This window comes from Brassica napus, chromosome C4, assembly GCF_020379485.1.
Source record: "Brassica napus cultivar Da-Ae chromosome C4, Da-Ae, whole genome shotgun sequence".
Lineage (NCBI taxonomy): Eukaryota > Viridiplantae > Streptophyta > Magnoliopsida > Brassicales > Brassicaceae > Brassica > Brassica napus.
In genome coordinates this window covers 14,087,583-14,115,499 of record NC_063447.1, presented here as the reverse complement: position 1 = coordinate 14,115,499, position 27,917 = coordinate 14,087,583, and the positions used below count along the sequence as shown (strand labels likewise).

At 36.6% G+C, this 27,917-nt stretch overlaps 4 protein-coding genes across 18 annotated transcripts; 1 reads left to right on the top strand and 3 right to left on the bottom strand.

Moving 5' to 3' along the window:
* Nucleotides 1-603: 603 nt before the first annotated feature.
* On the bottom strand, nt 604-4,022 carry LOC106386091. The gene is made up of 5 exons (XM_048754469.1): nt 3,403-4,022; nt 3,031-3,157; nt 2,659-2,946; nt 2,351-2,581; nt 604-2,074 (listed from the first exon to the last, which is right to left on the bottom strand). The coding sequence occupies exons 1-5, from the start codon at nt 3,636-3,638 to the stop codon at nt 1,595-1,597; spliced, it is 1,362 nt and encodes a 453-aa protein (XP_048610426.1). The 5' UTR covers nt 3,639-4,022; the 3' UTR covers nt 604-1,594.
* A 742-nt stretch (nt 4,023-4,764) lies between these two features.
* LOC125585806 lies at nt 4,765-8,082 on the bottom strand. Its single transcript, XM_048755500.1, has 4 exons — nt 6,297-8,082; nt 5,704-6,226; nt 5,533-5,632; nt 4,765-5,457 (listed from the first exon to the last, which is right to left on the bottom strand). Exons 1-4 carry the CDS (start codon nt 8,080-8,082, stop codon nt 4,765-4,767), a joined length of 3,102 nt encoding a protein of 1,033 aa, XP_048611457.1.
* Nucleotides 8,083-11,253: 3,171 nt separating this feature from the next.
* On the bottom strand, nt 11,254-12,472 carry LOC106380227. The gene has a single exon (XM_013820034.3). The coding sequence runs from the start codon at nt 11,775-11,777 to the stop codon at nt 11,559-11,561; it is 219 nt and encodes a 72-aa protein (XP_013675488.1). The 5' UTR covers nt 11,778-12,472; the 3' UTR covers nt 11,254-11,558.
* Nucleotides 12,473-16,534: 4,062 nt separating this feature from the next.
* On the top strand, nt 16,535-19,088 carry LOC106382041 (ATPase GET3C). 15 transcript variants are annotated; one of them, XR_007322344.1, is made up of 7 exons: nt 16,610-17,642; nt 17,721-17,783; nt 17,853-17,930; nt 18,008-18,091; nt 18,264-18,399; nt 18,492-18,690; nt 18,773-18,987. XR_007322344.1 is itself a non-coding variant. In XM_022711818.2 (5 exons), exons 1-5 carry the CDS (start codon nt 17,547-17,549, stop codon nt 18,279-18,281), a joined length of 339 nt encoding a protein of 112 aa, XP_022567539.1. In that variant the 5' UTR covers nt 16,544-17,546; the 3' UTR covers nt 18,282-18,400. The 15 variants fall into 15 exon arrangements, 2 of the variants coding, with proteins under 2 accessions (XP_022567538.1, XP_022567539.1); XR_007322340.1 differs by having other exon boundaries at nt 16,535-17,642; nt 18,008-18,141; nt 18,492-19,088; XR_002662221.2 differs by having other exon boundaries at nt 16,549-17,642; nt 18,492-18,987.
* Nucleotides 19,089-27,917: the final 8,829 nt, after the last annotated feature.

The window sequence follows — 27,917 nt, the reverse complement described above, 5'->3', positions numbered from 1 at the left end:
ACAGTGTTAGTCAGATCCACCATGGAATCTGAGTTCATAGCCTTAGACAAAGTAACAGAAGAAGCTGAATGGCTTACAATTTTTTTGGAAGATATTCCTATGTGGGAGAAACCTGTGCCAGCTATATGCATACATTGTGATAGTCAATCAGCTACAGCTCAGGCTCAGAGTAATCTCTATAATGGTAAATCTCGTCACATTAGAAGACGACATAAAACAATTATACAACTTATCTCAACTGGTGTAATCACAATAGACTACATCAAATCAGCTGACAACCTAGCGGATTCATTTACAAAAACTTTGCCACGAGATGTTGTTGCTAAATCATCAAAAGGAATGAGTTTAAAGCCTACAACTAATGAGGATGCTTGATTGCAACCCTACCTATCATGACTGGAGATCCCAAGACGTAGGTTCAAAGGGAAAACAAAATCAGACAGAATCTAACCAAAGCACTTGAGACAAAGTAATCTCTTCCCAGCTCCTAAGATGATAAAAGTGCTAACGAATGTTAGAAGGATAAGCATAAGCTTTTAATGATTCCATAGCTTCTAAAGCGGAATATTACTCAATACTTTTCATGGTCAATCACCTAATGAGTGTGAAATGGGACGGTTTCTAGGAGAATGAATGCAAGGCTATATTCTCTAAGTTCACTCATGAAAACTAGGAAGAGTTCAGGGCCACAATGAAGACAATAGAGAACTAAATTCTACGAGAAAATGAAGTTGTGTTATGCATGTTGTCACGATTTACTTAAAACACTGGTTGGTTCAAGACATCATGTTCACCTTCTGGTAAAGTAAACCCGACAGATATTAACTACGAGTGGTTCATGGCTTAAAAATGCCACCAACTCAAACACAATAAATTTTTCGCAAACACTCTAGATAAGTCTGTCTAGTCTAGTCAGGATTAGAATAAGTATCGTTTTTTAGAGTTTATCGAGTCTGCATTTAGTCTGCATATGTTTAGAGTCATTTCTATTCATGTGGGGGATCGTTGGATCAAATTCTCAAGCCCGTTGGCTTAAAGAACATTGATTAAAGTTTTGTGAAAAGAAATATAATGGACTACGTAATTAGACAAGCCACTAGTAAAAAACAGGGCCACAGCCACGTTAATTTTCGTGGGTATGACCAAATTTTCGTGGCTATACGGAGCAGAAGCCACAAAATGCTACGAAACGCAAAACGTACGTATACGAGCGTAGCAAAAACAGCGCGTGTCAAAAAACGTAGCAAAATGCCACGTATTGCCACGAAACTTTTCGTAGCAACTTTGCTACGATTTGAGACGAAACATGCGTGGCAATGTGCTACGGTTTGACACGGATGGTAATGTAGCAATAAGCTACGGTTTGCTACGATTGTTTTCGTGGGTAGTTTTAATAATTATAAAAAAAAATTAAAAACAATTATAAAGCACCAATTTGAAATTTTTATAAAATGCAAAATGCGAATTAAAAGCTAAAATATCATAGAAACTAAAATATATTACATAAAAGTTGCAGTTTTAAACATTCAAAAGATAATACAACTTGAAACAAAGTACACAAAAGATTGAGCTTAATACATCAACTGACCAAACCTTACATACCAAGGTCTTGGCACCACCTATCTAACTCAGATGGGTTATTGATCGTGAGATGTTGTGGTAGAGCCGTAGACTGACCTTGAGCTTGTGGCTGATGTTGAGATTGAATGGGAGCTTGGGGCTGACCTTGAGGTTGTGACTGAGCTTGAGGCTGATATGGTTGTGCAGTTGAGGCAGGAGTGGAAGCTTGAGATTGGAGAGTTTGCAGAATAATGTTGAGAGTTGCTTGGCTAGCTGACATCCCCCCCGTTACTTGAGTCTTGAAAGCATTGATTTCTGCCTTCAAAGCACTGAAATCTTCCTTGACTCCAGCAATGTCTCCCTTGACTTCAGAAATGGTGGTCTCAAAGCCAGACATGCGCATATCAACGTCTAGGTTACGCTGCAGTGAGACAGGAATTGGCACAGATGGACTGCTGTTCTTGTACTGAACACTGCCAAGGCCGTAGATTGTACCCTTATTTGTCTTTCCTCTCTGCAAAAAGACAGGAAAATAATCATAAGCATTCATTCCAATCACAAGCACCATAACTAAGATAGTATCAATTCCAATAATTAACTTAGACAATCACAAGCATCTTAACTAACTGAGACAGTCTCCAGTTCAATAATTAACTTAGACAATCACAAGCACCATAACTAACATAGACAGTCTCAATTCCAATAATTAACTAAGAGTCTCAATTTGAATAATTAACTTAGACAACTAGTAAGCTGAAATAAATAAAATGAGGATGAGAGAAGAAATGACCTTGATGTATTCTTGGTTGAGAAGATAGCGCTTTGCATTTGAAGCAGCAGTGGAGTCAGTTTGACTGTCTCCTAGTGGAGATCCATCTTGTAACATCTCTTCAACGGCTTCCTCAACCTCCAGCACCAGTTCCTCCGTACGTTCGTCTAGGAAGGAACCATCTTTACACGTGTGAGTCTTCCTTGCAAGGGCTGTGTATGAAGGTGGTTCATCCAAACCTTCATCAACCATCTACAAGAAAGGAAACAGATGGAAGTTAGACAACACTTAAGGCAAAATAAATTATGAAAAAAAAAGGCAAAACTGACCATTTGATACGCAATGTTCAGGAAACAGCGTGGGCCTGCACCGTGCTTGTGCATCTTCTTCCCAACTGGAGCAGACTTACGAGATCTTGCAGCTTTTGCACTCTTCCTTTTTGCTTGCTCAGTGTTGTACTTCTCAACCATTGTTGCCCAGTGAGCGTCTGACATGTAAGAAGGTTGCCTATTATCTCTCCTGTTCTGGCTGATGCGGCCACATACGGTAACCTGAGTTTGTTTCTTCCACTTCAAGTAGATTTCATCATGGAATTGGTCATCCCAGTAGTAGTGTTGCTACAAAAGAACATAAGACAGAGTTAAACATTATAGCTTCCTAATAGTTGAGAAAGGGAAAAGGAAAGGGAAACAAGCACTTACAATGAACGCATGCCACCACTGATCCTTCTTCTCAGGTGGAACGAAGTTCCAGCTTGCCCACGACCCCCAGTAGTTTCCCTGCCATGTTGCTCGGATAAAAGCATGGACTTCAGGATCAATACCAAACCTGAGACAAGACAATGGCAAACATTAAATAAAAATCAAAAATTAAACTCTACACTTAATCTTCTAATACACGGTTCAACTAGTATTGAAAAAATCAAATATTATACTCTACACTTAGTCTACTAATACAAGGTTCAACTAATACCACAACACAATAATTTTTATTTTGTATTTAAACAGAACAGAACTACTTTAAACTTACTCTAACAGAACATAACTACTTAACAGAACTAGTATTAAACTTACCACAATGCTCCATTGGTCTTGTCAGGGTGGAGGTGTGGCTGGTTACGTCTGGATGGCGCACATAGCAGAGCATCTTCTCTTCTCCTGACATAAGGGGCAGGAGCCACAGGCACAGCACTTGAAGACCCGACAGATGCGTGAGGAACAGCTCCAGGAGGTACAACTCCAGGAGGAGAAAAAGATGGGGCCATGGCAGAAGGATCCGATAAGGTCATTTGTGGTCTCCCTTGCCGCATACCTGTAGACAGACAGAGAGTATTAAGAGGAATCAAAACTTTAAAGGGAGACAAAACCGAAAAGCAAAAACTTGAAATCAAAACCGTGAGAAGTCTAAATCGAAACCCTAAGAAGTCTAAATCAAAACCGTAAGAAGTCTAAATCGAAACCCTAAGAAGTCTAAATCGAAACCCTAAGAAGTCTAGATGGAAGAGGAATCGAGACCGAGACGAGGGGCTCACTAACCTGGGAGCTGTAATTCGGTAGGGCGAGGGCGACGACGTGATTCGTTGGGGATTCCAGTCGAAGGAGCCATCGTTGAGAGAGAGAGAGAGAGGAGTCTGTGAGAGAGTGTGATAAAGAATGAGAGAGGCGGTGAAGGTTTGAGAGAGAGAGGAGGCTGTGAGAAAGAATGAGAGAGGCGGTGAAGGTTTGAGAGAGAGAGGAGACTGTGAGAGTCTCGTGAGAATGGGAGAATGGGAGAATGGTGAAGGTTTCAGAGAGAGAGAGAGAGAGAGAGAGAGAGAGAGAGAGAGAGAGAGAGAGAGAGAGAGACGCGACAATTTTTAGGTTTAGAGGAAAAAAATTGGTTAAGTATAGAAATTGGGCTTTAGTTAAGTGGGAAAATTTTGGGTTTGGAGGGAATTGGGTTCTGGGTTTAGGAGGGAAATTTTTTGGGTTAATTATGTGGTGGGAAATGGGTTTAGGGTATAGATAGGGTTTAGGGTTTTAAAAGAATGTAATTTTTTAAAAAAATCTTAAAACTATTAATTAGAATTTAAGAATATAAGAAACTAAATTTAAAAATTTCATATAAAAATTAAGAATTTAAGAATTTAAGAATTTAAACTATATATTACAAAATTAAAAATTTCATTTAAAAATTAAAAATTAAGAATTTAAGAATTTAATAATTTAAACTATATATTACAAAATTAAAATTTTCATATAAAAATTAAAAATTAAGAATTTAAGAATTTAAGATTTTAAACTATATATTACAAATTTAAAAATTTCATAACTTACAAGTTACTAATTGTTTAACTTATTTATATTACAAATTTTTTAAACTTCATAAATTACACATTACTAAGTGATTACTTATTCATATTACAATTTTAAAAAACTTCATAAACGACAAACTTACTAAGAACTTGAATCAGATTCCGAATCCGAATCAGTACAAGCCTCATCTAATTCATCTTCTGAAACGTATTCGTCATTAGGAGGAACAACTGGTGTAGATTTATAATCTGAATCATCTTCGACAACATACGTCTCAATGCGCAGCATCACGCTCTGTGCAACAACTTGGTTGTGTGTATCATCTTGTAATGCAACAAGAGCATCCTCAGAGGTTTCTCGAACCCCTCTAGGCATAACTTTTGTACATGCCCACCAATCGTTGGCTGATGTATGTCGTACCCGCGGATAAGGAATAAAACAAACTTGATCACAATTACCAGATAAGATAAATGGATCATATTTCTCATACTGCCAACGCGGAGACACATCAACGATTCCTGATTTATGTTTTCGAATTCCCCGTCCTTCAGTTGTATCAAACCACTTACATTTAAAAACCATGGCCTTCAGTCCAACGGAACCAAAATACTCAACCATTATTATCTCCTCAATCAAACCGTAATAGTCAGTATCTGTGGTTCCACGAACTTGGACGCCGTAATGTTGGGTTTTCTTATCTTGGCCATGGCTATGTGTGTGGAAGCAGTATCCACGTGAATGGTAAATCGGCCAAGATTTATACTTATGTTGCGGACCTTGTACAAAATCTAACATCCACATCGGAAACTCATATGTGTTACTCGCTTGCACAACCTGTCAATTAAATTTATATTTATAATTGATAAGTTTCTAATTCAAATTAAAAATCAAATAATATCATAAACTCACATAGTTTTTCACCCATTCAGCAAAATGTTGGTCTTTCAGTATTTGTAGATCATTAGTAGACATATATGGGTTTCTCTCTGTCATAAACTCCTCGAACATCCTGTTATTTTTAAAAGAGATTATGATTTCAGGTATCCTGAAAAATAACAAAAAAAAAAGTAATTGAAGTACCTTTCGTAGGGTTCAAATGTATCACAATTGAGCATCAGAAAAGTCTGGAGGACAGTGTAGTCTTCATCGGTTAGCCATTTCTCTTCACATTTTCCACTAACCCGACCTTCGTGATAAAACAAGTTAGGCACATCTGGATATTGATATGTAAACCGAACTTCCCCGGGAAGTGGAACCTCAGGTACCACATGTGGATTACCAAAGAAGTTTGGAGAAGCGGTAGATATTTCTTCATTCACATATTGTGCAACGATGGAACCTCCAATGTGTGCCTTATTTTTAACTTTCTTTTTCAGATGGTACATGTATCGCTCGAAAGGATACATCCATCTATATTGCACTGGACCACCTAAAGCAGCTTCGTCTGCTAAATGTACGGCCAAATGTTCCATAACATCAAAGAACGACGGTGGAAAAATCTTCTCCAAATTACAAAGCTTCACCGCAATGTTTTCTTTTAAAATAGCAACATCTTCGTGCTTAAGTATCTTTGCAGAGATATCACGAAAGAAAAGTGCTATCTCTACAAAAAAAAAATTATAAGGAGTTAGTCAATAATAACATGTATCAAACCAATTGTTAAGATTATGTACCTGAAATGGCAATGTGAACACTTTTGGGTAGTAATTCCTTAAACGTAAATGGGAGAAGTCGCTGCATAATGACGTGACAATCATGACTTTTGAGACCTGAAATCTTGCTATTCGTCTCGTCTATACACCTACTAAACTTTGAAGCATACCCATCTGGAAATTTTATATCATTTTTCAACCATCGCAGAAATTCTTTTTTTTCTTCCTTCGACAACCGGAAAATCGGGACAGGCATCGTTCCATCAGCCTTCATATGTAACTCAGACCTTCTGCACAAATCAGGTAAATCCATCCTCGACTTTGCATTATCTTTTGTCTTCCTGGGAACATTAAGCACCGTGTTGATAAGATTATCAAAGAAATTTTTCTCAACGTGCATGAAGTCCACGTTGTGGCGAAGAAGAAGTTTTTCCCAATACGGCAACTCCCAAAAGATACTTTTCTTCACCCAATTGTGGTCTTTGCCGTAGCCGTTTATAATGCTCGCAGGTTTCTCGTGTCCATTTCCTCCACAATCGATAGTTTTCTTCAATCCTTCGATGTTGTTGATTCTTTCGCGAAGAATTTCTTCTCTCGTCAACCATGGTGGAGGATCATCAGTTACTGTCTGCCCCTTTCGAAAAGCTTGGACATTTCTTCTGTAAGGATGCTCCTTAGGCAGGAACATTCTATGGCAGTCAAACCAGCTATGCTTCCTTCCATGTTGCAACCAAAAAGACTTTGTATCATCAAGACAATATGGACAAGCTAACCGGCCATGAGTCATCCATCCGGACATCATGCCGTAAGCGGGAAAGTCATTAATTGTCCACATTAGTGCGGCTCGCATCGAAAAATTTTGCTTCTTCGAGACATCATATGCTTCAACTCCATCGCTCCACAAACTTTTTAGTTCTTCAATTAACGGCTGCAGATAAATATCAATGCTCTTCTTTGGATGCCTTGGCCCAGGAACTAGTACTGATAAAAAGAAATATTCTCTTTTCATACACATACCAGGAGGTAGGTTATACGGGGTTACGATGACGGGCCAGACCGAGTGGGCTTCTCCGCTCATACCCACTGGATTAAATCCATCTGTTGCTAATCCTAGATAAACATTTTGACTTTCCTCCGCAAAATCAGGATATACCTTGTTAAAATGCTTCCATGCTGCAGCATCTGAAGGGTGGTGCATTTCTCCTTCTGGCGACTCATGTTCTGCGTGCCATCGCATTTGTGATGCAGTAGACTCTTGTTGGTACAGACGCTTCAACCTCTCTGTAATAGGCAAATAGAACATTCTCTGTTTTGGACGCCTCTTTCCCTTTCCATGGTTCTTGTGATATCTATCTTTCCCACAAAACCGACACGCCAACAACCCGCTATCTTCTTTCCGAAATAACATGCAATTATCCTCACAAATATCGATCTTGACAACAGGGAGACCAAGCGACTTCGTCAGCATCTTCATCTCATAATATGACTCAGGAGCTATATTTGGTTGTGGCAAAACAGCTCTAAAAGTTTGTGATATCTCATCCATACATGACTCCGCCAAATTATGATCAGTTTTTACTTTCATTAAACGAGATGCCAAGTATAGTTGAGAAATACCTTCAACACATCCATCATATAGTGGTTGATTGGCGGCTTCAAAATCTTCAAACACTCTTTCTTCATATTGCTCTTCATTGGGTTCTTCCATCAAATTTTCCGGTATTTCAGTTGACCCAAAGTCTCCTCCAAGAATGTTCTCTTCATATGGGCCATCTTCTGCATAACTTGCTTCATTTCCCATACCCATAAATTGACCTCCTGTCGATGATTCTCCAGCGTCATAGTAGCTTTCTCCATGGCTTGACCATACATAATAATTACTTTTGAAGCCAACTCGGTAAAGATGGCGAGATACGGTTCTTACATCACGTTGCTTTCGGTTTCCACATGTTACACAAGGACATAACATGGTTTTTCGTTCCAAAAAAGAATTTTGCCTTGAGGCAAAGGCGATAAAAACTTCAACACCTTCGCTAAACTCTCTTGAAACATGATTAGTACTTGGATCAATGTGTCGATCCATCCACTCTCGATTTTGAAAATAATAAGACATTGAAAACTTTTTTTTTTTTAGACAAATCGTCTGATCTCACATTTGAAGTGTGAATTGTTATGGTAGTTGGTTGCAATGTGAATGAACTCTCATGCGTTTGCTTATATAGGAAAAACATTGCCACGTTTTTGCTACGAAATGCCACGAAAATTGCTACGTTTTTTGCTACGAAATGCCACGAATATTGCTACGATTTTGCTACGTTTCTTTTCGTGGCAACCTATCAGAATCTTTCCTACACCCAATCTTTTCGTGGCTTAAGCTTTTGTTTTTATCCCTGCCATATGTGCAGGATGTGATTGATGTGATTTTTTTTCGGTGGGCTTGCCACGGTTTGCTACGATAAAATTCGTGGCAATCACTTTATTTGTTTTTTCTGGCCGACTAAGATATATTAATATTATAAATTTTGATAGCCACGGTTAAAACGTAGCAAAACGTAGGAGTGTTTGCTACGAAATGCCACGAAAATTGCTACGTTTTTTGCTACGAAATGCCACGAATATTGCCACGTTGTTTGCTACGAATTGCATACCCACGATTATTAAGTGGCAATTTCGTGGCAAACCCTAGCCACGAATATATCCGTAATAATTTCGTAGCAACGTCTGCTACGTAAGGTTACGATTTGCCACGTTTTTCTTTCTCGTAGCATTTCGTAGGTAGATCGTAGCTTTTGCGTTTTTGCCACGAAATTCGCGTGGCATTTTCGTGGCTATGGCCCTGTTTTTTACTAGTGAAGCCCAGTATAATTGAAATGTCAAGATGACATTATGAAGAGTCCCACATCGGGGAGAAACAAGAAGAATGAGTTGTATATATATGTGCACTTACCTAACCTTGAGTAAACGACTCAGAGGAAGTGAGAGCTCACCACGCGCGTGCCGCCGCTGCTGTCTGGCCGGCTCGGCGTGGGCTTGGCCTTGGCCTCGGCCTTGGGCTTGGCCTTGGCCTTAGGCTTGGCCTTGGTCTTGGTCTTGGCCTCGGTGGAGGGCCTCCGGCCCAATAAGATTCTTTTTGAACCAAGTGAAACTCAACATTTTGCCATTCATTTCGAGAAAAACAACATGCAATTTTCTTTAAAACAACAAGTAGTTTGTCCAGAAAATAAAAACGTCATACATTTTATCCTCTCGAAAGTTTTAAACGAGATAAGAAAGAGTCTTGGGGAATAATTTTTGCAACTCAACTTCCCTCGATCTCCGCGAGATTCTTGCCCACGTGCAGCAGCTGTTGCGGGAAGTGGGTCTTCTCCGTCTCTTTAAATGCCGACTCTCCTCCTTCTTCATTTCTTAACTTTTTCACATCGAACCAACAGCAAAAATCCCTTAGCGTAAGTCATAAATCCGAGAGTGTTTCATATAGTTTATAGTTCGATAGGGCGATCACGAGTGAAGCTGATTCGTCTGCCATGGTTGTATCCCGGGACTCAATATTCGCACAGTCTCGTCTCACTACGGAGCGAATATTTAGAGTTAAGGAAAGAGATTATATTTTGACTTCATGTTCATTTGCGAATACGATTTCTTATCGTTTTTGTGTTCGCTTTTCCAAATATCTATTTCCTTAACATATCGCTTTTATTTTATTGTTTATGTCAGTCCGGTTATCCGGCTTTTACAAAACAACATTGAAATCTTGAAGAGTGCCATTCAGACTGATGATTCAACAGTCTCAGCTTCAATGTACCATGACAATCTTGTGTGGAGAATAATAGGTTAGGTGCGAATGAGCGCTGTCTACCTGTCCTGTTCGTGACTTCGGATAGGTTGGTCCTATTTTATTTGTTGCCTTTTTGGGTTTTATAGTTACATGCTGTTACTATCCGATGATTGCTTGGTCTCGTAAGCAGTAGATGGAAACTGGTTTCAGACATGTATACGTTGTAGGCTTGTAGCATGTCATTTAGTTATGGATATTCTTAATAGTAATTTTCCATTATGAACTTGACTCTTAGCTATGTTTTTCATTTGAAACTTCATTTCGATTCTCTAATGTCTAATAATTGGAATCATGGCAGCTACTACTCATTGGGTAACTACAGCCTTGAGATTTTTGAAGACCCTTCTGCTATGGCATTGGTTGAAGTAAAAGTTATATCTTCTCTTGATCTCGGTAGACACTAATTTGACGAGCCATGTTACTAAGAAGGGCTGGTTCTGTTCCAGGTTGGGATACTATATACTCAGCGAGATCCGTCTTTCTTCCGTCCTATATCGCAAGGCATTAAAAGATGCCTCGTTAGATGGTGATCAAACTTTCTCCCTTCTCCCTTGAACCTGCTCCTTTAAATCTCTGTTCAATCCTTAAACAGCTGCGTGATCTGCATTACAGGCTCATCCAAGAACGAATGAAGATGAGTTATTGGAGCTCAACCAAATATTGGTGGCAGAGAATTATCAGGGGTCGTTATTATAAGCACTTGATGCTTGGCTACAGAACATAGGCAGTTTCACACAGGTACACACACCTTACATGATCTGTTTCTACTTCTGTTTCTGATTCATGTTCGTTGCGGTAGCATCTATGCATACTCAACGTACAATGTTTTTGTTAGTGTTACTTGCAAAGCTAATTATCTGAAGTTTCACACTCCAATGCAGGTTTTGTTGTCACAGGAACGTTGATGAAAATTGTGGGTATCTTGTGGCTCCCAGCCACAAGGGGAGATATTTTTTGTTGCCGTCAAGAAGAGACGTCGGTGGGAAAAACCTCGGGCGACTAACGGTATAAGTGGGAGTACACTGCCATGAAAACGGTTTTTTATAAAGCGCATGTTTCTGTGTGATTTGATTTCTTTTGGCGGTAAAAGTCAAATACTTGAATTATTTACTGTATTGTCTACCTACCTTTTCAAACTGAAAATCCAATAAAGTTTCTATTTTTAAAACGAAAAAAATCTTTTGGTTATTAGTATATTTGTTTCTACAAATATAGCTTTTCTTGACCAATTTAGTGAATAGCCCCAAAAAAGTAAAAAACATGTATGTATTGTCATTGAAGACACACATTAATCAACTAATTAGATTTCCGTTTATTACAGTTCAAATGATATGAGACCAAGTCTAAAGCTATCGTATAATTACGTATATGTAATTATGTACGTAACACACAACTGTGGGAACTAAAAAAAGAATAAAAAAATAATGAAGAAGATTCGTATGACAGCTTTAGCCGTGGCGGCACCTTCCTGAACCGCGAGGAATATTGGTGCAACCGTTCCGACCAGAGCCACTGACCGGACCTCTTTGAAGCGCCTGAAACAACAGTAGACTTATCTCGTCGACGGCCTCCGGGAAAGGCCTCATGGCTTCAACTTGCACAACGTCCAAGACAGCAACGAAAATAACAACTAAGATAATCACAAGCACTAATTGTCTCTTCATCATAATTCTTCTTATTGGGTTTTTTTGTGCTAAATTCCTTCTTATTGGTTAGAGAAGTGTAGGGTCTTTTTAGGTTTGTATATGTAACGAATTCGATAATGCCTCGTATATATATAGGTTTCTTGAGATGTCGTTGTTTGACTTGTACATTGTTGGTCTCACTTTCCTATGTTTATTGTATACAAACACATATATGAACTTTGACTTTGACTTTACTACAAAAGAATTAGTTTTCAATATTATTGAACCAAACTGTAGGACATTGGAATAGAAAATTCGCTTAGACACGGTTTGGCTAAGTCCACATGGGCTTTCGCTGAAATCAACAAGACCTGGTCTTTCTAACTCTCTCTTTTTTTTTGGTCACAACCCGGGTTAGATCTCCTCTTGGATGGCTTGATTTTGGTTCAGTAGTTCGATGGCATGGGTCGATTCTTTTACCTTCCTGATGTAAAAATATATAGATTTGGTAACTAGATTTGGTAACTTTCTTGACAAAAGTAACATTTTCTTCAGTTATCGTCAAATCAATGGATTCGCTTGACAAAACAGGGCGACAAAACTAGTGAAGGACATCGGTCTTATACGCCAAGACAAGTAGAGTTGGTGAAAACATTGCTACTTTTGGTTTAGGTTTATTGTACCACCATTGGCATCACTTTTGAAACGGTTGGATTGTAATATCACTTTTGTGACATAGCTCGTGGTACTACACCATTTTATCGCAACTTTAACAAATTACCACATGTCGTGAATTCATTCGAATTTTCAAATTGTTGGTTTATAGAAGTTATGACTTATGAGACATGTGGAATGATATCAAATCAACGGTTCAAATAAGTAGCCACATTCACACACCTCAATTTATATAACGAGGTTTCTATCAAAATCTCCAAAAAAATATTCATGTTAAAGTTTAGCCAAATAACTATTTGTTTACGTTTGCATTCGAACTTTAACGAATAACATTATATAAAAATAATGTTTTAGAAGCTAAGCACATCGCGTAAAACATAGATAGACTTCAAAGTCACATTATTTTATACTTTTATGCTACAAACTGAGTTACAAAAATATCAACACCCAACGTTCATATATGATAATGGGTACTGCGTATGAGTATGAGGACTGATTACGCGTTTAAGCACACACCAATTAACCTAATGTGCCAACAATACCACAATCGAATGGTATGTCATTGTAGCATTTTAGGATCGAATCCACAGAGAACTAGAGACTTATAACACCAAGAATACACAAACCTTCCTATTCTAAGCAAACAAGAAGATAGATGATTTGTAACAAACTAATATCCTAGAAATATAAACAAGTGAATCCATGGACTAAGGGAATTGACTTCAAGTAACTAAAATCCAATCTAGGTGACAAACTTTCAATCAAAGTAATCTCTTAAGTCTAAACACAATTTTAGACAGGTCCTATGTCTAGGTAAATGTCCATTTGCTTAGAAATCATTAAACATCAAATGTCTTTGGCTTAATTCAATCAAGCAATCTTTAAGTTCAAGTTTAATAACTATCTAGCAATTTTAACATCAAGTGTCCTTGGCTAATCTCACTAGAGCTTAGTTGAGCTGATTCAAACACTTCATCTAATCATGTCTGATGAGAAGTGTTTAGAAATCAGGTTTAGAGTGATCAAGACTAAACAAGCATTAAAAATACTCAACAAGCAAGTTCATACAAGGATCTACAATAAAACACCCTAAATCTACACTTAATCACCCTAATCTACCTTAACCCATCCAAGGAGTGTCTACTCCCTAATCTCCATGAGAAACCTAAAATCCATGATGGATTCAAGGCTCATCATGTTTATGAGAAGGAGAAACAAGATATAAAATTAAGAACTTCCTTAGATTGTGATATAAAGATTCAAGCTTTTTTTTACAAAGGGAAGCAAGTTCTTGAGAGAAAAAATGAGATTCTTTTTAGGTTTTTAGGTTTAAAACTATATATAAGAGATGCCAAACTCGAGCTGGTTTAGTGAATTAAACCGGGTCAAACCGGAATAAACCGGTCAATCATTTCTGAGATCGCGTTTTTGTCTTCTGCGAGCGGCCTTTGCACCTCGCTGTGGCAAGTCGCTGTGATGCTTGATCTTTGATGATGGATTTCCCGAGCGAGTTCATCACGTCGCTGTGCTCGAGCTCGCTTCGTTCATGGCTACAACTCCCGGAGGTCGTCGCTTCAAGCTTCGTCGTCACTAAGCTCTCCACTGAACCGGAACCACCGAGCCACAGCCAAGCTCAATCCGTCGTTCATCCATCGTCAACACCTCGCCGGTGCTCAGTTCTCCCGTCGTGGCTTTCGTCGTGGTAAGCTCTCCGCCGTGCTCTCAGCCTCCGCCGTCGGGATTCAGATCCGGCGAAGAGAAGCTCGTGAGCTCCTCCACGGTGTCGTGCTCTCAGATCGTAGCTTCCTTCTCCATGGTACTGTAACAGGCTCGCCGCGTCGTCAAGCTCCGGATGCATCAGGAGAAAGCTCGTGCTCTCCAATGGAGGTTTCTTCATTATTTTCAAAACCAGTCCCTGGCCTTTTGATTCTTTACAAAACGGACCCAGCCTTTGGAATGTGCAAAAATGCCCTCGCGAATCAAACCCAAAGTTTCCAATGTGCGATTTAGCCCAATCGAATATTACAAATTTGCAACCTTGGTCCCTGGGTTCTTGTTAACATCACAGTGGACCCAAAACTTCCAAACTTTGTAGTATAACCCTTGAATTTCGCCCCAAACTTCCAAATAAGCATTCCAACCCCTATGATATGCAAATGAGTATGCAAATACAACACAAAGACCTAAATGCAACCTAAAATGATCATAATAAGCTAAAATATGAATCTAAAACTTATAAAAATCATGAGATATCAAGGACTACTCGGGTTTCATTGTCACTAGTAAGAGTAAAGAACTAGAGAATACGTGTGGAGGTAGAGATTCTTCAAAGGACCAACTGGAGAACGAACCGGTACGTCAAATTGATCCATCACCAAGTTTTCAAAGTGAGATTTATATTGATTTTTCTTTCACTTTTATATAAAATTTAATTATAAACTTTATTATGCCATGAGATTGGAGTTCGTTTGCTTCTTTGACTCGAGGACTTTTTTCGTCTCGTGACTTTTATTTGGCAAGAAACTCTGCTGAAACATTTGAACAACATATGTTGGGATTAATCAAACAAGTGAATATGACAAGGTCCAGCGAGTTATTCTTGGATTCACGCCTAAGGTCCACCAATCAATATGATTTTGTTATTTCATATTAGATATATTTTAGAAAAAAAAAATAAAGTATTGTCAAGTTATATTATGTTTTTTAAATAAAAAAACAAATAAAAATAATAATAGTTACAAAAAAAAAATCTTTTAAAAAAAATCTTTTTAACGTCGTCACCAAAACACTAAATCCTAAACCTTAAATACTAAACACTACTAAACCATTGGGTAAACCCAAATCCCTTGTATAAATCTTAAACTCTAAATTAAAAAAAAAATTAAACACTAAAACACCAAGCCTTGAGTGTTTTAGTGTTTAGTGTTTTTGACTTAGAGTTTAGGATTTATCCATGGGTTTAGGGCTTATTCAAGGGTTTAGGGCTTATTCAAGGGTTTAGGGATTATGATTTGAAATTTAGGGTTTAGTGTTTTGCTGACAACGTTAAAAATACTTTTTAATTTTTTTTTTGTAACTGATACTATTTTTTATTTATTTTTTTACTTTTTTATTTTAAAAACATAATATAATTTGATAATATTTTGTTTTTGTTTTTTTTTTTTAAATATCGAATATGAAATAACAAAATATTATTAATTGGTGAACTGGTTCACCCCGAGAGGTGATCCGAAGAATAAGTCAAAGTCCAGCTTACATTATGAGTTCTTATTCAGACGAGAACCGGATAATTATTCAGAAAACTGAATCACAGACACAGACTCATATGCCGGTTTAAGTTTGGTCGATCCTAGGTACATCACCAAAAGAATATAACAAAAACATCACCAAAAGAATATAACCATCTACTCGTTTTACGCTCTCATTAATCGACTCCAGCCTTCAGCTAAGGAAAAAAAAATCTATCCATTAAAGTTATTTTTCACACAAATTTTTGAATTGGTTAAATAATCAGCTTTACTCCTATTTAATTACTTCATCTTCATCTGTATCACTTTAAGCGGTGTTTAAAATTTTTGCAGATATATTAAGAAAATACAAACTTTTATGTAATTGGCTTTGGTTACATAAAATAACACTAAACAAAACTAATTCAACCAATAAAAAAATGGAGTATTTTATAGTTGGTCAAAAATTTCAAATGACATTAAATTTCACCTAAAATTATGAGAACATCACTTATTTTGAAACAAAATCAAAATCCTTAAACACATGTTAAACTGATACGGAGAGAGTATTAAAGTTATATTTTATTTATTGTTTTCTAAACTTAAATCATAAAACGATAATTATTTTGTAACGGAAAATTTTAGTATATAACGATATGTAAAATGAAACGGAAAGATTAATAGTTTTAGCATTATGATATTTTAGATTAGTATAGTTGTTTAACCAACTACAAATGCCTACGCGGACGTCAACACTGGTATGTATCCAAATATAAAACATAAAATTAAATAATTTTCTTCATTGTTGTACTTGCATCATACGTCTTTTTAGCTCTACCAAACTTCTTTTTAAAAACTTAAGAAAACAAGTTTAAATTACAAACGCGGTACTGCGGTCATCAATTCATCATATCATGTCATGAGATTCATGTAGTTAGTTACGAAATCTATAATATACTAAAAGGGATATATAATCATCAGATAGCACGTTCACGTCGGACAAGAAAATTGACCAATCACGTTATAACGTTTTGACACGTCATCTAGACTTTGCGTCATCTGGAGACCCGAGAAAATGCCGACCCGAGCTTGCCCTTCCTCATATCTTGGCTGAAATCCAGTTTCTCTTCAATCGGCGGAGGGACGATTCAGTTTCTGTAACGTTGCGTTGTGATTTATTCATCTTAAATCGTCTTAATTCGCAATCCCACTACGAAACTTTCGTTTGTGTTGTTCGTCGCCGAGATCGTGTATAAATATGCTCCACTACGAATCGCGATATCAAACTCCGACGAGCTAGGCACCAAACAATCCGCCACAGCGCTGCTGACGAAGATCTGCCGCTGACACACATTGTCCCTCCAATCTTCCAGCCCAATCGCTTCTGTAATTAGATACGTCAATGGCAGTGGCGGCTGCGTCGCGGTTTCTGATGTTTGGTGTGGTAAAGGATTAGGGTTCTCGACGGATGCGGTGTCGATGGATCATCCGAGGAGGAATCTTCTGCCGTCGCGTCGCAAAATCGACGTGGACAAGAACAATTCGAACCAAACAGAGATAAAGGTGGTAGCTTTATGTTCTATGTATCTAATTGCAAGTCAAAGTTTGAGTCTTTTTTTGGTGGTGTTTTTAGTTTAGAATGCCGTTTCTGATTACCGGGCAAGCTATTGATTGGTACAGTGAATGAAAGGATGAAATCGGATCTCTTTTCTTTTCTACTTTTGTTGGTTTGGGAAAACTTTGTAAATGTCATGGAGATGCGTTGTCCATTTTTGTCTTTGTAGTTAGGGAGCTTGAATATTGAAGATATGCTCAATGCTGCATCACCTGGTATATGATGAAATATCAGTTATATCCAAGGCACGTATGTTGAGATTCCCTGAAGATGAACTTTATTTTTTTATAACTAATGTTGAGATCTCTCGAGTCTTCACATGTTCTTCAATTTATGGAGTCACCAGAATACAATAGGTTTACACATATAGTCCTCGATACTACTCCCACGGTTAGTATATATATATTCTAAGTCTGGAGTATTCCACTTGGTGGATTTTTTTATATTTTTTGAATAGTATTCTTGCAGGAACATACTCTGCAGTTTCTTTCTCTGTCCGATTTCTATGATTCTTCAATTGGCAAAATAAAAGTTTGAGCATTCAGTTTTTTTTAATCCTTTTGTTATGTTTAGCTTAGCTTAGTTGTATTTGATATTCAGCTCAAGAAGAAGATCACTGCGGCAGCTTCAGCCTTTACGTCTGTCTTTGGTAAAAAGGAGATACAACAACAAAGACCTGTAAGTATAGGCATTTTCTCTTGAATCAATTCTTTTTTTTCGAATTCTTCTAAAGATTCTTTTTTTTTTTGAAACAGTCCAACGAGTTGGACCAACTGAAAGAGAGAATGGAGAAAGTTCTAAATGTTTTCAGTGAAGTGGACACTACTGAGTTTGTCATTGTAACCATAGCACCATTCTCTTACCTGTTCATAAGATCATTAGTTTACATGTGGTTACTGATGTGGTTACTGAGACGCTTAGCTTTATTCTTCTACCCCATTAAGGATAAATTTGAATAGAAGTCGGTCTCTCCTTCTGGCATATTCACTTGGTTATTATCTTTCCTTTTAGGTCATGGTAATAAACTGAGTCTTCGGGGTTACATGCATCTTTAAGAAAAGAAAGTGTGCCAGTTCACAAGTTTATTGTTAAACAGCTTCTCCCTCATTTTGAATTCGATTGTAAATTTTGATCAGTGAGACGAAAGGTAACTCTAAGTTAACTCTGCAAGCAAACATTTGATTTGAAATAGCCATTTTATATACCTTCAATATGTGATATGGTTGTTGATATTTTCAGGAACAAACGCGTGTGCTCAGACTTATTCAGGACGATACGAAGCATTTGACTAGGGACATTTTGAACTCATGTTTCTACAAAAAGCAGCTTCACGGTTGGTATGAGCTATACAGTGACAACTAAATCTGTCTGAGTGTCAAATGCGTAGCAAATCCGTTCAAGCTGTAACTTGGATTCTTCTTTTACTTTTTCTTATAATGTAATATATTTTATCTTTGCATTCAGACATGCATAATAGAAACAAACGCGTAGATATTAAGATGGACTGTTTGTCATTGCAGAGGTAGTTGGCAGAGCACAGTATGTAGAACTGGTAGATGGACCACGTTAGAGTTCATTCCGTATTCTATGTAACGCGTTTTCAACTGGTGGATTTGGCACAATCGACATTTTTCGTATAGTAGTAATTCATCTATTATTGATTTTATGTAACATAGACAACACATTTTTGCTTGATTATTCATTGAGAAAGTAAGGAAATAAGTTTGTCTCTCTCTTTATTGGAGCCAATTCGAGTTGAGCACATTGTGCTTGAAGTGGATGTTTTGTAATAGAGAAATGCATCTTTGATTAGAATAATTTAAGTGATTTCCACCATCTTTGTTTTACTTTTACAACCAATCCGAATACGTAAAGCTTCCCCTATGATTCGATTATATAAGTTATTTAACTCATAGGCCACTCTATAAGTTCTTTTACACTATAGCAAATAGTTAACGTTATATACATAATTCATGAAAAAGTTGGAGGTTGGATACCCGAGTGATATGTCAAGAAGATGCATAGAAACTGTACAGTTTCCTAGACAACTTTTTCATGAATTATGTATACAACCCTTTTATAACTTAGACGAACTAAGTTATTTAATATAACTCATAGGCCACTATAGCAAATAGTTAACGTTATATACATAATTCATGAAAAAGTTGGAGGTTGGATACCCGAGTGATATGTCAAGAAGATGCATAGAAACTGTACAGTTTCCTAAATCTGCAAAACCTGACCTCATCAACCAAAGTGATCATCAGGTGAGTCAAAATTCTTTTTATTTTGTTGGTTTCTTTATATGAGTTGTGTTTTTTTCTTTGGTTTCTTGAACTGCAGCATGCCATACTTAAAAGGAGTACTATGGAGCTAAAAGCGGCTATAAATATAGAAACTAAGGTTTAATATTTTCTAAATGTTTTTTTTAAACATAAAATAATAGTTTGGAACCTTTAGAAAATAATTAACTTTAGTTTTTATATTTTTATTTTCATTTGACATACAAAATATCAAAAATAGTTTATACAATTTAAAATTTTCTCTAACAAGGTAAATAATAAATTGAACTACAAATAAAAAATATATCAAAAATAAAAGATCATTGTAATAAATTGTCAATAACAGAAATAAACAAACACCAAATTACATCAACTGATTTTAGTTCTCTCTACCATTGTTCACTTTATTTTCTTTAGGTGGTATAGTGAAATTTTCATCAAAATCTAAAAACCACAAATATAAAACTGAAAAGGAAAAACCTAACTTCTTAATTGGAAACTTAGAATATAAAACATAATCTAAATACATAATTAAAAACTAAAAAAAATAAAGTAAAATTTATTTATTGATTCAACCGGCGGTTCAACCGGTATCGGATTCTGGGTTTTAGTGGATTTTTGCGGGTTTCTAAATATTGAGTTTTTCACAAAATCCAAACCAGATTTTTTCTGGTCGCCGGTTTTACCGGTTCAACCGCGTGTCCGGATTGGGTTTCTAAACACTGCTGGTAGCCAAAGATATAGCTGCAGAACGAGTTCAACTTCTGGCAAATATGGCTTCCATGTGGCACATCCGGACATGATCTTAACATCATAATATATGATTTCTTAGATTTATAAGAAGAATAACAAAAAATAGTGTATGTATATTAATATCGCTTTTCACTACTAAATATTATGAAACATACTCTATAAATTATTATATCTTTTTATGTTACTTTTTATATTACTATTGGTAATATTGATGAATACTTATGAATCCTACTATATAAAAGGGACTAAATCTCTGGTTCCTAAACCCTGCCACATGGGTAAAAATATTGTGAGCCAATCAATATGCCATGTCACTACCGTTTTGGGCTTTAACCCATGAATTGGAAAAAGAGTTTTGCCATTTTCATTCTCGGGCTGGCCCAAATCACTCACTCACTCAAGCCTAAAGTCACTCCCCCGTAACCCTAATCGATACTAAATCCCTGGTTCCTAAACACTGCCACATGGGCAAAAATATTGTGAGCCAATCAATATGCCATGTCACTACCGTTTTGGGCTTTAACCCAATGAATTGGAAACAGAGTTTTGCCATTTTCATTCTCGGGCTGGCCCAAATCACTCACTCACTCAAGCCTAAAGTCACTCCCCCGTAACCCTAATCGATATCTCCCTCAGAACAGGAAACTCTTTCGTCGGAGATCACCTCCTCTCTCTTGCAGGCAATCGGCATGGACTGGTTAAAATCTGTCAAGAGCTTTATCTTCACCGTTCATCTCCATGTTCAAGGTAATGACAATCACCACGAAGGCACAGATTCACTCCGGCTTGCTTCTCCACCGATTCATCAACGGCGACGTCTCTTCTCCACTCGCTATGAATCTCGTGCTCAACCATCTTTTCCATGGATTTCTTCAAATCCAAGTACAGATCTTATGATTCCAAGGAGAACCAAGGAGAAGAGCATGAAGCCTTCTTCTTCTTCGTCTCTCTTAGTAAGTTCTTCAGTATATATTTTGATTTTCATCTACGTTCAAAGACAAGTCTTTGTGATGATCTAATCATATTCTCTATACACTTTATCTTCGGTGCATTTTCCATGAAATCATCGGTTCTGAAAGAGAAGGATGAGATGCTGCGTGGAGGTGGCTAAGGGTCGTTGGCATTTTTACGTTTGTTAACGGTATCTCCAGAAGATATTTTTTTAGGGGTTTGTTTATACGATCATAAGTAGCCCAGTGACTTTCATAGTTACTCAACAATAATTCAATACCTTATTATCACTAGCCCAATTTCAAAGCAGCTTGATAATTGTAATTCAGAAGGAAAAGAACTCATCGTTAGAATATAGAGATTAAATTCTTCTTCTCGGTTTGAAAACTTGAATCTGATGTCTTGGAGGTACCGGTACGAAAGAGAGCCAAAGGTTTCCACACATTAAGCATTGATCTTTATGATTTTCTTTTTCCGAAGTTTTTTTTTAAGAAGATTAGTTACAGCTTATTTAATTTGATTTGTTCGTAATATGTTTCTAAACAATATAAAAAGTAATTTTATTTTGAAAATATAATAATTTTAGACCTACTTTATATTTTAAAACCAAAAAATTAAATTAATATCTTCTAATGAAAATTCACATATATTAGAACAAAGAAAGTTTAAATGACTTAAAATCCTAATAAAACCAAAATTTTAACTCTCCCTTATTATCAGTTTTGAATCAAAAACATTAATATTATCGAAATATTAATATATTACTTTAACCCAAAACTCTAATAAAACAATTATACAAGTTGTAAATTCACTACATTGTTTCATCATAGCAGGTGTTTCTTTTATGTTTGTAGTATTTTGTTTATATTAAATAATGTATTTCGCAGTATTTAAACATAAATTTATATTGAAAATTAATCTCTGCAGTTATAATAAAAATTAACATTTAAAGTTCAAAATTTCCTAATTAAAATAATATATAGGTGGGTCAAAAAAATTCCAATTTCAAAATCTTAGCATCCCTTAAAAATAAAGAAAATAAATTTATAAATACATAAAATATATAAACATATATTGAACTATAATTTCTATAAAAATAAATTTGAAAAAGGATAATAATTTTGCCATGTTGTTGTTTATTTCTAGAGTTTGCCCCGTGACCGTACAAATATTTGCAAAGAAATGATCAAAAGATCGGAAGAGTTAAAAACATAGTCTACAAAGAAATATACAACGGTCTACCTCACTTACCAGGTAATCCATTATTATTTGCAACACAATACACAACATTATCCAAAAATACTAAACTCCTTTCTCTCGCTCCCCCAGAATCACGATCAGATGCTCACCCAGATCAGGCTCACCAGAATCACGAACAACTTTCTATACCATAAGATGCAAGCAACAAGTAAGTCGGCCGACCAAAAATCTCCAAACTCAATAATGAAGCTGTACTAACAAAATTCTTTTTAACAATAGGTCCGCCCCCAATAGAAAGTGCCAGCTCTACAAGACCATTCACAGTATACTTCCCAGACATCGTCTACACCTTAACTTATTTTTATTCTTTTCCGTTATCTACCAAATACTATTCCCTTTAGACAATTGCTTATTTCTACTGTCAAACTATTTTGTTTTGAACTGTGTGAACTGACTAACGTTTCTTTTAATTTTAAAATTGTCCACAAAAAAAAAAATTATTCAACACATAAAGACAATAAAATTTTATGAAAATTTAAAATAAATCAATATGCGGCTACCAATCAAAAATAAAAATTTCTTAATTTGAACATGTTTTCCGCGCGTAGCGCGGACACCGACTCTAGTCTTTTTAATAAGGTTTCAAAACATTCATTACGAAATCTTTTTAAAAAGGTTTAAGATATTTTTTTTTGTGTGACATCCCGGGATAATTGAAAACCCTTTCTTCGAAAAAAAAGACATCCTGAGATAATGCTTTGTTTTTTTTTTGTTGAGATAATGCTTTGTTAGTTAGTAAAATGATGTGGGATTTGATTACCAAAAAAAAAGAAAAAATGATGTGAGAAATTGAACAGAAGTCAATTACCAAAATGGAAAATTCTCGGACTAATTTTCATTTGTTAACAAAATACACGAACTATTTTGGATCCCTGTTTAATACACGAACTATTTTTTTGTTGTCTATTAAATACACAAATTTTTGAAATTCGCAGGTTTTACACATCGTTTTAGACGGTGCTAACTATATTTAACGGCAATGAAGACGGCGTTAGTATTTAATTAACACGTGTTTAAATTTTGAAAATATTTTTTTAAAAAATACACAAACTATTTTTCATTTGCTAATAAAATACACTAACTATTTTTGGATCTCCGTTTAATACACAAACTAATTTTTGTTTTCTATTACATATACAAACTTTTGAAAATTGAGATTTAGACAATGTCAACTATGTTTAGCAGAAGTGAAGACAATGTTAGTGTTTAATTGAGCATGTGGTTAAACTATGAAGAAAAAATTTCTTAAATGTCCTCCGATAGATTATATTGTTAGCTTTCTTCTCCATTACGCTTCAATAGTGTAAATTTTGTTTATGATGAAATTTCAAATTTTTTGATCAGAGTAGAAAAAATATATGTAGAACTTAATTCATAACACTAAACTTATTTATCATAGTGTAAATTTACCTTGAATCATAATCACTACTATCAAAGCGAAAAAAAAAATTAGAAATGCATAACACTAAACTAATTCCAAAATCAGAAACTCGTTTAAAATTACGTAGTTCTCTTCATCTTTTTTCACGACATGGAAATCGGCCTCATTTTGAATCGATAGAATGAGAAATCAAAGTAAAGAAGAAGAAAATAAACATATTTTGGAGAATAAAAGAGGTTGAAACATATTAGAGTGTCAAACTCGAATTGAAACTAACTCAAATTAATTTCAATTGGCCGAGGGTGAGCGTGCTTTTCACAGTTAAACCACTTGTTTAATTTAAATATTGTCTTCACTTATGCTAAACATAGTTAACATCGTCTAAATCAATGTGTAAAATCTGCAAATTTCAAAAGTTTGTGTATTTAATAGAAAACAAAAATTAATTTGTGTATTAAATGGGGATCCAAAAATAGTTAGTGTATTTTATTAGCAAATGAAAAATAGTTGTATTTAAAAAAAATATTTTCAAAATTTAAACACGTGTTAATTAAACACTAACGCCGTCGTCACTGCCTTTAAATATAGTTAACGCCGTCTAAAACTATGTGTAAAACCTGCGAATTTTAAAAGTTTGTGTATTTAATAGACAACGAAAATTAATACGTCTATTAAACGGAAATCCAAAATAGTTTATGTATCTTATTAGCAAATGAAAATTAGTCTGCGTATTTTAAGGAATTCTCCCTTACCAAAAATTACATGAAAAATGTGCTTTTTTGGTCGACAGTCGTGAGGACACTTCTTACCCTTAAGTCTGAAGATAGATGGATATGCCTCGCTATTTAATTGATTTGGTTTGGTTTGGTTTGGTTTGGTTTAGTCTCCAGTACGGTTTGTTTGTTCCGGTTCGGTCCGTTTGTGTTGTTCCGGACTTTAACTCGAAATGCCCCTCCCTCTCCATTAGAAATGCTGATTTCACCCTGTAATAAAAAATAATATATTTTTTATTTTTTTTTAAATATAAAATCGGGTAAAACATGGTTAAAGACGCTAGGGACCTTAATGAAACCAACTTATTACCAACCCGACCTGCTCTACCCGACCCAACCAAACTGAACCGGATCCTATTCTCTAAACGAAGCGTTTTGTCTCTCTCCCTCTCCACCTAAATCTAAATCCCGTCTCGTTCCTCTCCGGCTTCTCTCTTGCGATTGCGACGAAACCCTAGCCTCCGTGCGTTGTGGCTTTCTTCGTCGTCCTCCTTCGTCTAAATCAGGAATCCATCAATCTCTCCGTAGACGTCCTCTCTCCCTCTTATTTCTCGGGTCTCAACTCTCTAGAATCGAGAACCGCTTCGTTTCTTCTTCTTTCTCCGACGAAATTCTAGTCTCCATCTTCGTTCCTTTCGTAAGTGAGTAGTTTCCTCTGAGTATTGCATTGTTGAGATGTAATAATTGATGTTTGCTATGCGGTTTGCATTTGGAGTAATTGACGGTGACTTGTTGTGTTCTTAACAGCGTTTCTAACTTCTTATACAGGAAATGAAGGGCCAAAAAAGAAAGAATCCATCTACTACGTGCGTTGGAGTCTCCAGTAGAACTAGAGCTAGAAAGGCGGTCTCAGCTGGGAATGAGCCGGTAAGAGAAACGATTGTAGTTTCTCTCTCTGTTGATTCAGAAAGTGATGACATGTCTGCTGTATCATCTAAGGTAGTTTTTGCACTCGTTTCATTGTCAGTGTGGAAGTATACTAGTTTTAGTAGTAACAAATGACTAATACATATATATTATGATTGCAGGCAAAGCAACCACCACAGCCCCTAGAATTATACTTCAAGAGCACAAAGTTCACGAAGACTTGCAAGATTCAAACCAAGTGCTTTGTGAAGAATTACAGTGGATGTGATTAAGAAGCTTAAGGAGGAGGTTAAATGGTTCACAACCCATCCTCAATTTCGTCACTTCTTCCACATGCCTGATGAACAATACCTGAAGCTCCAAGGAATGTGGATGTTACTCTTGCGCACCATTTCGACTGAAGAAGAAGATGTTGCATGGTTTAGTCTGAATGGTGTTCCCATCCGCTATTCTACGAGGGAGCATGCCCTCATCTCGGGCTTAGACTACCATGAGTATCCAAGGAAATATTTGAAGCTCGGGAGTACGAAGTTTGTGGATTATTACTTCGGTGGACTAAAGAAGATCACCATAACATATGTGGAGCAGAAGCTGTTGTCTATGAAGACGTAATGCAATGATAGATTGAAGATGGTTGTCTTGTTCTTCCTTGGTCGGGTTATCAGAGGATAGGCAAAGGATTCCGGACCAGTAGACCCGTTCATCTTAAGGATCGTGGAAGATTTGGATGTTTGCAGAACATTTCCATGGGGTCGTTTGACATTTGAAGATGCAATAAAGAACATTAAGCATATGATGGAGCTTCTGAAGGGTGAAGTGCACCCGGCATGCGGCTTTCCTGGATTCATAATTCCATTAGAGGTAAAGCATACAATCTAGTCAAATATGAGTTGTTTTATAACCGTAAATCTGACAGCGCTACAATATTTGTGTAGATTTTGGCTTTTGAGTGTATTCCTAAGCTGGGGAAAACATTTCGACTATCTGCAGACACACCTTCTGAAGATTGTCCTAGGATGTGCAAGAGCCGGTTTACAAAGAGTAGCATGAAGGGCTATCCTTTGGAGGATATATATGCTGCACTTGGACACACAAAGGTATATGTATATATACTTTGTAGTAGAAACTAGAAGAATATAATAAAATTTAAACTGATTTTCCTTTTCAGTTTTTTTTTTCAGGTTATTAACAGTGTGTTGGTGCCAACTGTGGGTGAGGAAATCATGTTGGCTCGTATAATTGATGAGGAGCGAGAGTATCATTGTGAGGGAAGCACAAGTGATACTTGGAACCACTGGCTAAATGTGAAGCAGAAGAAGATATTTTGGAAAGAGCTATACGACTTAGATGTTGCTGCACGAGTGTTTAAAAAGAAAAAGGACAAAGAAAAGGTGACGTTTTTAGAAGATTCGTCTTCTAAATCTGGGTTGGAGAGCTTGAAAGCTCTGGAAGAAAATATTTTGGGGGCCATGAGTGAAGAGTTTTCTGGTCTTAAATCAGTGGTGGAGGCAAAGCTGGGTGATATGGATGTGAGGATGAGTAAATTTGAAAAGAACCAGCGCAAACTTAGAAGAAGGGCTAAGAAAATAGAAGAAAAGCTGACTTCTATTGAGAGCAACAAAAATGAGGAGAGGAACTATGGTGAAGATATGGATTTTGGATGGGATGATAGAGATTATGGTAGAGCTGAAGGGAAGGAAAACAGTGAGAAGGCTAAGGAAGACAAGGAAAACAGTGAGTCTGGCGAGGAAAAGGATGTGGTCTCAGGTGGGGAAAACAGTAAGGATGGTGAGAAAGAAAACAATGAGAAGGGTGAAGAAGAGAAAGATCAAGAACCTGAAAAAGACAAAGAAAACAGTGACTCTGTTGAGAAAGGCGAAGAATACGTGGAGGAATCAGATGGAGAAAGTTCTCTGTTAAGGCTTCAGGAAAGAGTGAGAGTGCAAGCAGAAGAATTTTGGAGGACAATTGATGATGAGTCTGAGGGTGAGGAAGAGGTTGAGAAAGAGGGTGAGGAAGAGGCTGAGAAAGAGGTTCAAGAAGAGAAAGAGGGTGAGGAAGAGGGTGAGAAAGAGGCTGAGAAAGAGGCTGACGAAGAGGTTCAAGAAGAGAAAGAGGCTGAGAAAGAAGAATCCAAGGGAACTCCTACCTCTACAGGAGTAATAGTCATTACACCATGTGGTAGAACTAAGGCAGCAGCTGCGAGGAAAGCAATCTCTATATCACCAGAGATTGTTGTGGTAACAGGGATTGTAGAAGCTACTCAGACAGAGCAAGAAGCTATTCAGACTGAGATTGTTGAGAAAGAGGCTGAGGTTACTGAGAAAGATGCTGAGTTAGCTGAGAAAGAGGATCAAGGTGTGGATGAAGAGGAGGAAAAAGCAGAGGAAAGTGAAGA